Source organism: Lithobates pipiens, unplaced genomic scaffold (assembly GCF_037356315.1).
Source record: "Lithobates pipiens isolate NorthernLeopardFrog02 unplaced genomic scaffold, aLitPip1_a1.2 Scaffold_18, whole genome shotgun sequence".
Taxonomy (NCBI): domain Eukaryota; kingdom Metazoa; phylum Chordata; class Amphibia; order Anura; family Ranidae; genus Lithobates; species Lithobates pipiens.
In genome coordinates, this window is record NW_027507758.1 from 146479862 (window position 1) to 146494529 (window position 14668).

The following is a 14668-nucleotide window of genomic DNA, read 5'->3' on the forward strand; positions in this document are numbered from 1 at the left end:
GATTCCTGTACTCGGCCCTAGAGACTAATACCCTTTGTAGACTGCCTGACATTCTAATGACCCCTGTACATTACAATGTATCCTACTAACATCTCTACACTGCCCTAATTACTACTGGACACTGTCCTACATGCTACTTACACTGGCCAGAACTCAACTCAGCCAGTTGGGCCAGAACTCAGACTAGACAGCCAGGCCAGAATTGAGGCCAGCTAAACCTGAAACTAATCAAGAAAGTCATCCTGCATTACCAGATGTCCTACCTTCTTGATGGACTCCTGCATCAAACTTGTGGGGTGACCAGTCACTCTGCAGACATGAAAAAAGGGAATGCAAGGTTTCTCACTAAAAGCTGACTTTTAGGGTAGGTCAAGTTTATATTTTTTACAGTGACATTTGTTTTATCATACTTTTCTACGTTTTCCTTATGCCGTTCTTACTTTTTGGGGGGGTCTTGGTCGTTAATTTCTTATTATAAAAAAAAGAAGAGCCCAGAACCCCTGTGGTCTTTGATCTCTTTCGTGTTGTTCAGGTAAATAACCACCAATCAAAGGTTGCCTACTGCTCTAAAGGGTACCAAAGAATCCCTTGGAAATTTGCAGCACACCAACACATACTGCGCTATTTTTGGAGCAGTTTTTGGCACTTATGTGTCTTTTACATTCCACTTTACAAAGAAGGTCTCCTGCATCTGGGGTTGTGCTGGAACAAAGAAGTTATAAGTTTTATTTAATTTCATTCAGTTTCCACTGAAACCAATTTCCACATATTGGAACACAAGCGGAATGAGGGAAATCTAGAAGCTAGCTTAAAAAATTTACCTAAGCCTCACATTTCTAAGGAAAAACATGACATGGGTCTTCAGTTTCAGAATAATATTACGAGTTGAACACATAGACTGAGTACGGTACATCAAATTAAAAGATCATATAAAGAATAAAATAGAATTGCAATTCAAAAAAATGTGACTTCTATAAATACATAAAAAATATGAAGTGGATTTATGTGCACACTTAGAGTAAGTACATTAAGTACCAAAAAGAAGGGAAAGAGGAGAGATCTATAAACTACTGTATAAGAGGACAGAATGAGAAAGAACAGTCAAAGGGAGGAGAATTGAGATGCTACTGATCCTAATGCCCTTTGTGCTGCATAAAGTTCATCTTTCCTTCATAAGGGACCAGGCAGAAACAGACCTGAAAGTCCTGCATTTCACAGATTCCCAGACTGTGACTCAGAGCGTTAAATGCTGCACTCTTTGCCAGTTTTGCCCCCCTTCCTCTCCTTACAGATGCTATTAGCCTAGGTGTTATCTGGTATTGCCGTACATGTGTATGTCAAACACTGACATTATTTCTGAAAGCTGAGGAAGAACACAAATCTCAGTGCTGCTAGATAAGCAAAAATAGAAGAAGACAAGGTAATTTTGTGGATGCTGGAGAGAAGGAGGATAAAGAGATGTTCTCTAAGTGGCCTCTTGGGGATAACACTGAATCCACTCCATATCTGACAATCATACCAGCAGCGACCATGAAGATGTTGAATTGTGATGATGAGAAGGAGAGATCAATCCAACTAAACCTCTAATTTAGGAAGACTTGTCTTTTTATTCTATGTAAAACTAAATAAAAACTTTGATTGGATGCTATTAACAACAACGTTAATTTTCTATTCATTTTCTAATGTCCAATTCAAACAAATCAGCCAACTATCTCTTAGCTCCAATGAGTGCATAGAAGTGTCACATAACAGAACTACAAAGTTGTCTGTACCTCTTAAACTGGAACTGAACTCAGAAATGAAGGTTTACTGTTATAGAAAAGTCACACACTGATGACATCAGATCGTATCCAACTTTTTTAAAACTGGACATACCACACTGCTGCCATGCCTAAAACCACCCCCTACCATTTTACCCAGTATGGCTTGATCACAGAGTAAATTTTGATGATCTCACTACTGTGCTGCTCAATGTTCTCCTTGCTGGAGGCTCTGAAATGAGGAAAAAAAAAGCCCACCCTCTACTAAGATGGCCACCTCCAAAAGGGAGATGGCAGGCAATGCTAGTGACAATTTTTTTTGCAGCTTGCATACTTCGGGCACAGGTTACAGAGTTCAGTTCCTCTTTAAAGTAGTAATAAATCCAAAAACAATAAATTATTACATTGCAGCTTACCAATTGCTAGAGGCACTGGCTGAATACTTTTTCTGTTTTTTAGGCTTTTTTTTGTAAATTATTTTCACTAGTTATCCTGCCAAACTGTTGCTGTATCTGCTTAAAAAGTGTTAGCTGAAGTTTGGCTTTAATTTGCTGGTCAAGGCCTTGTGTTGCAGCATTTAACACTCTTCCCAGACTTACAAGGCAATGGCGCTATCCAAGGTTGTCTTTGTTGCTCATCCATCCAGAGTGGATACATCCTAAGGCCCCTTTCACACATGCAGACTGTATGTCCATATTTCATCCATCCGTTTGCGGATGAAATACGGACATACATGAATCCCTATAGGATAGCGGGTGTCTGCGGATGAACATCCACTGACACCCGATATTGTCCGTCTCTGCTATGGTCCGATTCTGCAGACGGAGGAAAATCCTGTTCATCTGATCCCCCATAGAGGAGAGCAGAGACCTGACAGGGTGGTCCCTGCACAGTGTGCAGGGACCGCCCTGTCATCTGCCGGCTCAGCGGGGATAAACGGAGCGATCCCCGCTGAACAAGCGGATCATCACGTGGTGGATCATTACGGATCCGTCCCATGGGAAAGGGGCCTAAGACATGAAGTATGTTACTAGGTGGTATACCAGATGAAAATAAAGGGAAAAAAGCTTAAAGAAGAAAAGAAATGCATTCACTGTATGAAAGGACTGGTACACTGCAATATATTACATTTTTGTTTTTAGGTTTAGTACCACTTAAAAGAGGAACTAAAATCTGAAAGCTTTAACAACATCGCTCCCTTATCTGACATTGTTATGAATTTTCAGGGGTTGGGAGACCCTCACCCTCAAGCTAACATTTCAGGTTCATACAATGCAATTAAATAAGGTAAACAATGGGGTAAATGTAAATACTCCAAACATAAGTGTAGACATTTATAATAACTTAGGACAAAATACTCATATTCTTGCATAAACCTCATTGTGGTTGATTCCCATTTAAGAAAAAGAAATATGAGTGTCAGCATTACTTTCAAAATAAGCAACTTGCAGTATGGGTTTACAAACATTCAACCACAAATAAAAAGTAATAATTTAGTATGCAGCGCTATAACTAATGAAATTAGTGCATAGAGTGAAATAAAATAATATTATATCAATGCAATCCACATGCATAGATAGAAAACAGTCCCAGTATGTGCATTCACTTAAAGACTACCTCCACTTCGTAAAATGTTTTCTTTTTTTTATAAAACAAAGAGTTTTTATTAAGCACAGAGAGTATATGTACATACATGGTGCAGAGCAAAACAGTTATATGTAAAAACAGCTTATTCCAATATACATAACGACAGCATATTGTAACGATAAGTCTGAATACCCAAGAACTATTCACCCGTTCTCCATTGTAGCCAAATAATTGTTAATTTCTTGTTGTCCCCTCATTTAACTGGAGAGACACAATAACTGGTACTAGAACAGTCAGTCATAAACCAAATCTAGAGGGGCTAGTCCGGGAACATCCAGTCATGGTGCCCATAATTTGTCAAATTTGCCCCATTTGCCTCTGTGCTGGTAGATACGTTTTTCTAATCGAATAGTATCACCCATTTGGGTAATCCACTCCTACAGTGTTGGGGGTTCTGTGGATTTCCAATGTTTTAGGATTAATTTCCGAGCCTGAAAGAGGGCCCTTGCCACCGCCCGTCTGGGCATGTCTTCTAGTGGGAGTACAGCAAGTATTCCCAATATACAGTGTTTTGGGTCAGCAGGGATCTTAGTCTGGAAGACTGTGTTAATAGTGGCCAGGACCTGAGTCTAATATAAGTGGAGTTTTGGGCATCTCCATAGGAGATGTGTCAAATCTCCATGGTCTCTATTATATCTAGTACACTCGACATCCGACCTTGGCCCCATGCGAGCTAATCTAGCTGGTGTATAGTGGACCACTAAGAGGATATATATAACTGTAACACGCACTGAGCTACATTCAGTGAACACTGGGGGACAGCCTCTAGGGCCTCCTCCCACTGCTCCTCCTCAAAAGCCCCAACATCTCTTTCCCACCTCGACACCGCCTTAAGGGGACATCACCGCAGAGAAGGCTGAGGAGCATGGTGTAGCTACAAGATATAAATCTTTTATATGTGACAGCCTCAAACAGGTAATTGAATACAGAGGTGGAGTCCAAGAACCACTGAGCCCCATCACCCTGAGCCCTGATCGCATGTTGGAGCTGCATGTAATAAAAGTGCATTGCATTAGGAAGTCTAAAGGCCTCTCTGAGCTCCGAGAATGATCTCAACTTTCCCTCACGAAAAATATGGGCCAGATGGGAAATGCCAAATTGTAATCACTTTGTGCTGTAGGGTATTTTTGCTAGTTCTGGGAGATATTTGTTGTTCCATATGGGGCAGTATTTAGTGAACCCCTGTACCCCTTGCATTGTCCTAATCTTGTTTCAAATGTTTTTCATGAGCGCATATGTGGGATATAGTCTATTAGATTTACTGAGTTTTAGGGCCTCCAGACCATCCGCCACCCTCGACCCCTTCGTAAAGCTAAGTATTTTGTTACCATTTAAAACTCTTTAATCCAACCATTTATTTACTCAGTTAAAGGTCATACACTGCAAATGACATTTATCTAAGAAGACACAGAAACAAGACCGTAAAGAAAAGATTACCTCGCTGGTTCTGAAAGCAATGCGGTAGCAGAAAGGAGACAGTTCTTTTTCCTTGATACCTTCACCCTTCTCCCTGCGAACACTGACTGCTACGGGTCCTAAATGCTCATCAATTCCAAAGTAATTTTGATGCTCTAGAAATAAATACATAACCTGGTTTTATATGCAATCTGCATGGAAATATAAAGAACCTGAAAGTTTAAGATAAACATTTTAAAATGATGCAACAGCTTTATGGAAAACACACAAAAGTTTTTTTAGGAAAATAAAGTCATTATACTGTGCAAAGAATTGCAAAAATGATATAACACATCTAATTTGCAAACATCCAAAAAGAAATACAAATAATATAATGAACTAATAAGCACAGTAGTTTCCCTTGGAGGCACTTTTGTATAAATCCTACCTACAGACTGAAAATATTTACCACCATTGAAGATCTTGCCTACCAATTTCTGTGAGAGAGATTTATCCTTGTATTTTAAAATAAAAATACTTTATTGCATAGCTATCGAATAAAGCAAAAAAAAAAGAAAAAACATTGGTATCAGAATTCTCCTTGCACTCGTTTAAGCTTTTCTTAGGCTAATGTTTCTTAAACTTTAATTTGTGATTTTATCTTTTGATATTTGATGTTGTTAACAATTGATAGTGAATACGTATACATTCTTCTGCAAATGAAAATATAGTTGAGGTCCAAGTGGAATGATTAGGTTTTTATTTGTAGTTTTCAGTTTTCTTAAAACTATATGTTTTCTCAAGAGTTCTGAGAGCTATTGGATAGGTACTGTAGTATGGCTGAGCTTGCTGAATGATCATGGCTGGGATGAGGGGTGCAAACAACCCCCCCTCCCCTTTATCATTAACCCTTCCACTTTTCCCTTCTCCTGCCTCTTCTCTCCCCCTTATTCAACTTTGCTCCTACTCTTTTCTTCTCCTTTTCCCTTTGCCCTATTTTATTATTTTTCTACTTGTGTCTCAATCTCGTGGTATTGATATACTGAATGTAGCCAGGTGCTGGCTAAAGAAACATGGAGGAGATATTTCCCCCTTTACAATCAGTTTACTTTCTACTGAGCTACTGACATTATGCTTCATCATTCTACTCTGGTCAGGTAGAGCTAAAGCCAAGCCATCTCATAGACTTCTATGCAGAATGCTGAGAATCCTGGGAGTTGCAGTTTGGAGCGGCAGCCATATAATGGGACCAATAGGCTTTTTGGACTACAGATCCCAATGAACACTGTGCAGGAGGAGTGGAGAGAGGATTTTAGTTAACTGTTCTTCCGCTTGGCGCCAAGAGATACAGAGCGCATAGCAAATAGCATGTGAAGAACAAATACAAATGATACAATAGACCCAGGGAGGTATGATAAAACGTGTGTTTTCCAATCAGCCCCGACGCATTTCCACCAGTGTGCTTGGTGATGCAGGAAAACAATAACAGCCCATGTGTCCCAAGCACAAGGGATATCAGCCAAGATGTAAAAACAGTTACCTTCTTGAACAGATGGAGCAGCAACAATGTAGCCACAAAAGAATATTTGAGTTGTAGCACACTGTTAGAGTTTCCAAGGGAGTGAAATGGAGATTTATGAATGAAAATCCATTATCAAATCAAAGGAATCAACATAAAAAAACCTGAACAGGACTACATGTGGTAGCTTCACACCTCCAACCAGCAGATACAGATGCTGGTTAGAGGTGTGGAGCTGCCACGCGTAGTCCTGTTTAGGTTTTTACGTTAATTCCTTTTATTTGATAATGGATCTTCATTCATAAATCTCCATTGCACGCCCTTGGAATCTCCAACGGTGTGCTACAACCAGACTCGTAGTTTTAAGCTTGTGGGCCCCGATGCAAAAGTTGACCTGCCCCCCCCCCCACTACCACCCACCACTTCCACCGTGTGTGCAGATACACCCACCGCACGCCAAGATACTCAAAGTGGCTTAAGAGTTTAGAGTTCCAAGAGTTCCTCATTACATTAGAGCAGGGCTCAAAATTTCAGTTTCTGAGCTACTAGCCAGGCCTCAAGGGTTACTCGTCAACAGTTGCCCCATCCAACCCTGCCCCTAAACATGCCCCGCCCCTAAACACGACCTCACAAATTATCTCATTACATTTTTTATGCAGAATTAAGTTATATAAATAAATATCAACAACAATTTTATCCGTGCCCCCACCAATGCAGCCTGCCTGTGCCCACCAATGCAGTCTGCCTGTGCCCAATGCAAGCTGTCTGTGACCACCAATGCAGTCTGTGCCCACCATCCACCATGCAGCCTGTGCCCACCATGCAGACTGTGTCCACCATGCACCATGCAGCCTGTGTCCACCATGCAGCCTGTGTCTACCATGCACCATCCAGCCTGTGTCTACCATGCACCATGCAGCCTGTGTCCACCACCCTCCATGCAGCCTATGCCCACCATCCACCATGCAGCCTGTGCCCACCATGCAGTCTGTGTCCACCATGCCGCCCTTGCCCACCATCCACCATGCAGCCTGTGCCCACCATGCAGCTTGTGCCCACCATGCAGCCTGTGCCCACCATGCAGTGTGTGCCCTCCATGCAGCCTGTGCCCACCATGCAGCCTGTGCCCTCCATGCAGCCTGTGCCCACCATGCAGCCTGTGCCCTCCATGCAGCCTGTGCCCACCATGCAACTTGTGTCCACCATGCAGCCTGTGCCCACCATGCAGCTTGTGCCCACCATGCAGCTTGTGCCTACCTGTGCAGGAGAGGAGAGGAACAGGAGAGCCACCCCAGATGTTCACAGTTTCCACCGCACAATGTCATATACAGCTCCGCCATTTGGCCAGGGAACTTTGATTGACAGATCACCCCTCACCGGGATTGGACATGTGATCTGCCTATCAAATTCCAGGAGCAGAGGCTATCTATCAGGAGGAGGGGCTGTATCTGACAGCGAGCGGCGGGGAACACGGCAATGTGAAATGAAACCTGATATTGCTGTGTTCCCTGCGCTGCGCTCTGAACATCAGGGCGGCTTTCTCTTTCTCTTCCCCTCCACAATCATGAGAAGGACTCCCATTTCACCAAGGCTGCTGGCAGTGCTTGCCTTCCCCCCCCCCCCCCGATCCAGGCAGCCCTTTCTCGCCAGCCCTCAAAATGCGAGCAGACGAGTGTAATTTTTGAGGGCTGCATTAGAGTACAGGGATCACCCCTGGAGAATCAGAGGAAAAGGACCCCTGGCAGGTCATTTGGCAGAGCTCCTTTCCCAATCCAGCACTATAAACAGCTCCTCCGCCCCACAATACACAGGGCTGAAATCACATTCTTTTGCACACAGTCAATCAGCCACTTCATTCAGGAAATGGTTCACAGTTTCTCCCCAGCCAATGATAACAGAGTGGACTGTGGAGGGCAAAGTGTAAGCCCAGTACTGGAGCATGGCTCTGGGGCCCTAGGGCAGATGGAAGCTGAACTTTGTGGAGGATATGATAATATGACAGGGAGGCTGCAGGGGAGCTAGGGGCAGGGTTGCGCTTGTGACCCCTGCAACCCCTTATGCTACGCCCATGGCTACAGCTATCTTCTTTTGTGGCTACATTGTTGCTGCTCCATCTGTTCAAGAGGGTAACTGTTTTTAACATCTTGGCTGATATCCTTTGTGCTTGAGACACATGGGCTGTTACTGTTTTCCTCTTCCCATCATCCATTTCCCTGCCTCTTCACCATTCTTGTTGACTTCCAGCATAACTAAGCTATTGCATTGAATGTATGCTATGTTCTGATGATCTCTCTGATGTGCTACCCCGAGGGAAAGCCCCTGAGGAAGACCACACTGGTTAAAACGTGTTGGGTTGCTTGGAAAACGCATGTTTCATCATTCCTACTTGGGTCTATTGCATCATTTGTATTTGTTCTTCCCATGCTATTTTCTATGCAATTTTAATGTTGTGTCATCTCCCCCATAATTTTGGAGAGTAGATATTTTAGTTCTTTCATAATAAATATCAGTTTTTATGATATTTTGTGTACTTGATCTATTACTCTTGGGTATCACAAAGCCCCGTTGTTTCTCACCATTTCCCTTGTGGAAAAATGTGCTATATTCCGTACTTCATAGTATTGTTTAATATCTTTACACAAACTATGAGAATAGCTCCTAATTTCTTGATCCTTCTGCTGCCCTGAAGTCCCAAGCAGCGTTATGAGCCCTACCCAGTTCTCCTTTGCTGGGCTTGGTGAATTCACATCCTTACGTTATGCAGATAAGGATAGGAAAAGGTGCTTTTAAGTTCAGCTAAAGAGAACTTTGTGGGACTGACAACATTGCTTAGGAATTTCAGGGCAGCATTAACAGTTATTTTTTTGCACTTCCAGCACTTTTAAGGTAACAAACATAACGTATTACAGAGATAAATTGCCTAGTTTTTTTTAATTTTGCCCAGACATACACCTAAACACCAGTAAACTGAGAATGAAGAAATGAGAAAAAAAATTTAATATAATCTTGGCGAATTCTAAATGTTTCAGTAATATATGCCTGTTTTGGTATGATAAATGTATAATACATGTTATGCTTCATAAATAAATCAGTAATGCAAACAGCACTACTGGATTGTTCTAATTTAACATGCTAGTAAACATCTTTGTGCTACATAACTTCTCCTTCTTTATACAGTAACTGGAATTATAAGGTATCTGCGTCTGCCGTGGTATTTGAATTTTGAAAAACTCTATTGATACCTTATATCAAATTCACCTTAAAGGCTTGTTCGCACCAGCAGCACTGGGCTGTGAAGCCCAATGCAGTTCCAATACAAGGACAAGGCTAATGGTTTTATTTCTTAAGCCGCGTACACACGGGCGGACTGTCTGGCCAACTAAGTCCGTCAGACAATCCGACGGACAGTCCGTCCTACTTTTGAACGAACGGACTTGACCACACACGATGAACAGACAGTCCGTTGAAAGCTTGCGCGATGACGTGTACAGCACGTACGACGGGACTAGAAATAGGACGTCCAATACTCAGCAATGCAACCTTCCGCCGTGTAAATCCTTTCTGAGCATGCGCCATACATAGTCCGTCCAACTAGCCTACTCACGAGCGGACTGTCCGCTGAAACCAAAGTTGGACGGACTGTATTACGGAAATTCCGAAAGACTTAGTCCGCCAGACTGTCCGCTGAAAAAGTCCGCTGAAGCCCACACACGAGCGGACTGTCCGCTGAAATGTGTTTCAGCGGACTAAGTTGGACAGACAGTCCGCCCGTGTGTACGCGGATTTATTGTTTCAGTTCACACAAATACTCTGAGACACATTGTATATTCATGTAACCCTGGCAATATTTAACCACTTCCCGTCCACAGAACATCATGTGGCATCCTGGGCTTTGAGTGGGGATATCTGAATGATACCTGCAGCTGCAGGCATCATTCAGATATCATTATTTTCCACCGGCGATTCCCTGCACTGTAAAAACAACCCCTTCCGCCGCCCTCCAGTGCTTCTACTGAATCGCCCGGTAGAATGTTGGCGAGCTGGAGAAGGAATCGGTCATGTCCACCCCCAACAGTTGTAAACACTGCTGTTTTTTTTTTCTTTCTCATCTCAGTCTTTCCAGGCTCTTTCTGTAAAGAAGACCTGTCATGCCCTATTCCTATTACAGGGGATGTTTACATTCCTTGTAATAGAAATAAAAGTGATCATAAAAAAATGTAAAGGGAAAGTTAAAAAAAAAATGTTTAAAGCGCCCCGTTTCCATACGCAAGTCGCACCCACATATGTAAATAGCATTTAAACCACACATGTGAGGTATTGCCGTGAACACTAGAGCCATAGCACAACAGTTCTATCCCAAGACCTCCTCTCTAACTCTAAACAGGTAACCAGTAAAAAAAAATGAAAGCGTTGCCTATAGAGATTTTTAAGTAACAAAGTTTGGCACCATTGCACGAGTGTGTGCAATTTTAAAGCGTGACATGTTAGCTATCTATTTACTCAGTGTAACCTCATCTTTCACATTAAACAAAAACATTGGGCTTTTTTAATTCAAGAAACATTTTTTTCCCCCAAATAAACGCATTTGAAAAATTGCAGCACAAATACCATGGGACATAAAAAGTTGCAATGACTGCCATTTTATACCCTGGGGTCTCTGCTATAAAAACTTACATGTAGGAGAGTGGTGCCAGAATTTTCCCCCTTTGGAAGTGGTCAAAATAAAAAATAATTTAAAAAACACACTGAAGTATGTGTAAAAATAAATTACAGCGCAATTTTAAAAAGGCATGCCAACACTAACGTGGGCACCATAGGGGAAACAAGACCTTACTTTGTCTGTTAAAATGCATGTGATAGATGATACATTTTATGAAGCCAGGAATTTATTGCCAGTAGTTTGTGGCATGGGTTTCCATTGCAAAGAAGAACTGAATACTCAGACTACCCTAAAGTAAAATTATATACACCCCCTAAAGTTACCCCCAAACCTCCCTCTAACTCTCTAACCTCTTAACCTCAGTCCTCAAGTTCTCCCAACAGGCCATGTTTGTAGGTTTTCCTTCATCTTGCACGGGTGCTTTAAATCAGAGTCCATGGCTTGGTATTTTTAACAGGTATTGTATCTTAGAGAAATTCCCAAAACATGGCCTGTTGGTTGTACTTGAGGACTGAGGTTGAGAACCACTGCTTTAAGGCATGTGCAAGCATTAATTTTTTATTTTCCTTATTTCTATTCTACCATAACTTCAGAGTGACATCTCATCAAGGCAATTGATTTGCTATTGTATGCATGTGGGACAGAGAGGGTAGAGTTCTATAGTCCACCAGGCAGGGCTGACTATGCTGGTTGGGATTTAAATGCAACAAAGGCACAGTGTCTTCCGCCCAAACAAGAAGTTAAAGTGGAGCTAAACTCTCTCAACAAACACTATATGTTTTTAATCTTTATATTATATTTACTTGTTTTATACATGTTTTATATTTCTTTAGTTGCGTCCTTGTTTCTGACCTAGGCCAAAATAATGTCATACATTCCAGAAGTATTACTAGGTATTTTTTTTTCTTTCCTCCAGAATACAGATTTTCTCAGTTAACCTTTTAACACCGATGCCTCCCGACCCGTTGGAGGTTCATGATGCCGGGAGGCAGAACAGGGCTTAAGAGCATGTGACCACTGTGATTGGCTGTCATGGTGTTCACATGATCCCATAATACCTAATCACAAGCAGCGATCTGGAGCTTTTGGTTAGGCACCAGTAACTGTGCCAGGAGTGTGCACCTCGCGTGCTCTCAGAAATGCTGTATGGATAGCAATTCGCACAAATATGCAGCCCTTCTGCATCAAGGACCAGGCACCAAGGGGCCAAATAATTGCGGGTGCGCGGCGCCAAGGGGTTAAAGTGAAGTTCTAGTCTTCCCCCAAAAATTTAAAGTCAGCAGCTACAGTATTTTTTAATTTTTTTTTACCTGCCCCAGGATCCAGCACTGTCCTCATCTGAGCTGATTCTTCATTCAGCTTCATTTACAGGTGCCAGCATCTTAACCAAGGGAAATCTGCAATCCAATTGCAGGTGGGGGGGGGGGGGGGGTACCCGTCAAAATTCCCAAAAAATTGCCAAATGTAGAGGGGGGGGAGCAGAATTTTTCATTGTGGGTGAAGTTCCTCTTTAAGCACATCCTTCTGCCTGCATGCCTGAGCTAAGGACGATTGGATTCCAGGAAGTAAATGCTAGATGAATCACCTGCCCATACTCACGATGGCCACGGCTAGAAATGCTAGGGAGGGTTTTTCTGTGATTTCTCAGTAAAATAAAGCATGAAGACATGGATGGATGGGTGAGTTTTCTTTGACTATTAAAAATGTATTAAATAGCATTTTTGGTTTGTGGTGTTCCCCATTAACAGCAAACTGGATGTCTGACAGATCAAAAGGTATTTTTCTGTATGTGTAGCATTTCTGCATGTGCAGTAAACAAGGGTAACTGTGTATGTACTCTAGAGATGAATGAATATTTTTTTTATTGTGCCCTGAACACCCTACCCTTTACCCTATGTCAGGTGATGTGGCAGAAAGTTGTGTTTGTGTGAATAATTACTTGAATTTTTCCAGATAATTGTGTTCGTTCCCATGTATTTCTATCCTGCAAGGTTCCTCTAAACCTACAAATAAGACAAAAACAAATGTAGGAACAGGATATGCCCACTTAGTATATCTTTAGTTTATTGAGAGCTACAGAAGTTTATAACTTCAGCACGTCCTGTTTCCTGACACATTATGGATTGCCATAGTTCACACAGACTGCAATAGCAATAGATACAATCTTTTAAAATTATAGTAGGTTAAAAATCTTATGTGGATCACCTTCCTCTAAACAAAACATCAAGAAAAAAAAAAATGTAGAGGTAACGAGAAAAACATTCTGCTTGGGTCTGCTAGGTTTCCCTGCATTCAGAGGCTTGTTTTGAGAGATTTCTGTCCAGTAAAAAAGATTGTGTACAGTTAAGGAATTGAGAGGAAACCTCTCTATCAGCAATATACTGTACAGAGGTGTAAATTCTTTTTTTTTTTTACATTAAAGCGGATGTTTTTGACAGGTACCCGTTCCCACTTCCGGGAGACTGTGCCATAGCGACATCCCCCAGACGTTCAGCCCCCTCCTCCTTCTTCCGGCACCGGACCAGTTAAAAAATGCAGCCAAAAGTCTTCACTGCTGGTTTCCCTTACCATGAATGGCGGCCGCAGCACCGAGAGCTGATCTGAAACGTGTCTGGGGTGCCGACATCGTGGGATCCCTGGACAGGTAAGTGTCTCAATATTAAAAGTTAGCAGCTACAGTATATTTTCCCATTCTTTCCAAGACTAAAATTAAAACCTTATGTGGATCACCTTCCTCTAAACAAAACATAAAAAAAAAATGTAGAGGTAACAAGAAATTCTTGCATTCTGCTTGGGTCTGCTAGGTTTCACTGCATTCAGAGGCTCAGTTAGAGAGATTCCTTTCCGGTAAAAAAGGTTGTGTACAGGTAAGGAAGTGAGAGGAAATCTCTCTATCAGCAACATACTGTACAGATGTGTAAATTAGTTTTTTTTACATTAAAGCGGAGGTTTTTGACAGGTACCCATTCCCACTTTCGGGAGACTGAGCCATAGCGTCATTCCCCGGAAGTTCAGCCCCCTCCTCCTTGCTCCAGCACCGGACCAGTTAGAAAACGCAGCCAAAAGACTTCACTGCTGGTTTCCTTTACCACAAAAGGTTTCCGCAGCACCGAGAGCCAATCCGAAAATTGGCTGGGGTGCCGACATCGTGGGATACCTGGACAGGTAAGTGTCCTAATATTAAAAAGTTAGCAGCTACAGTATTTTTTTCCATTCTTTCCAAAACTAAAATTAGGTTAATCCCTCACTGCCCATGCCCTTACAGGGTGTTTCTGCCAATGGGTGGAAAGAATCAGCCAATCACTTGAGCACTGTGGTTGGCTGTCACAGTAAAACTAGAAGCTGATTGGTTAATGTGCACTGCTGCACCAGTATTTGTGTGCACCAGTTTTAGTAAATCTCTCCCACTTTATCAATTTTGGCGAATGGACTAATAAGCTGCCCATTTTATCCATCTATCTATCTATCTATCTATCTATCTATCTATCTATCTATCTATCTATCTATCTATCTATCTATCTATCTATCTATCTATCTATCTATCGATCTATTTGAATATTATTGTTACATATGAAAATTTACTTAAAGCAAATCCATGGTCAAAATGTAAAATCATATATACATATATGTAATTGTACTTCAATTTTTTTCTAGCCTACTATTACTCTGAATGATTTTGAAGTTTGA

General features: G+C 41.8%; 1 protein-coding gene across 2 annotated transcripts in view; it reads right to left on the reverse strand.

The window, feature by feature from the left end:
- SIPA1L2 (signal induced proliferation associated 1 like 2) overlaps positions 1–14668 on the reverse strand; it is a 329734-nt gene that overhangs the window by 236954 nt on the left and 78112 nt on the right. For both annotated transcript variants that reach the window (XM_077486232.1, XM_077486231.1), the window contains exon 3: positions 4845–4978. In XM_077486232.1, the coding sequence (XP_077342358.1) occupies positions 4845–4978 (134 nt within the window). The remainder of the gene's footprint in view (positions 1–4844; positions 4979–14668) is intronic.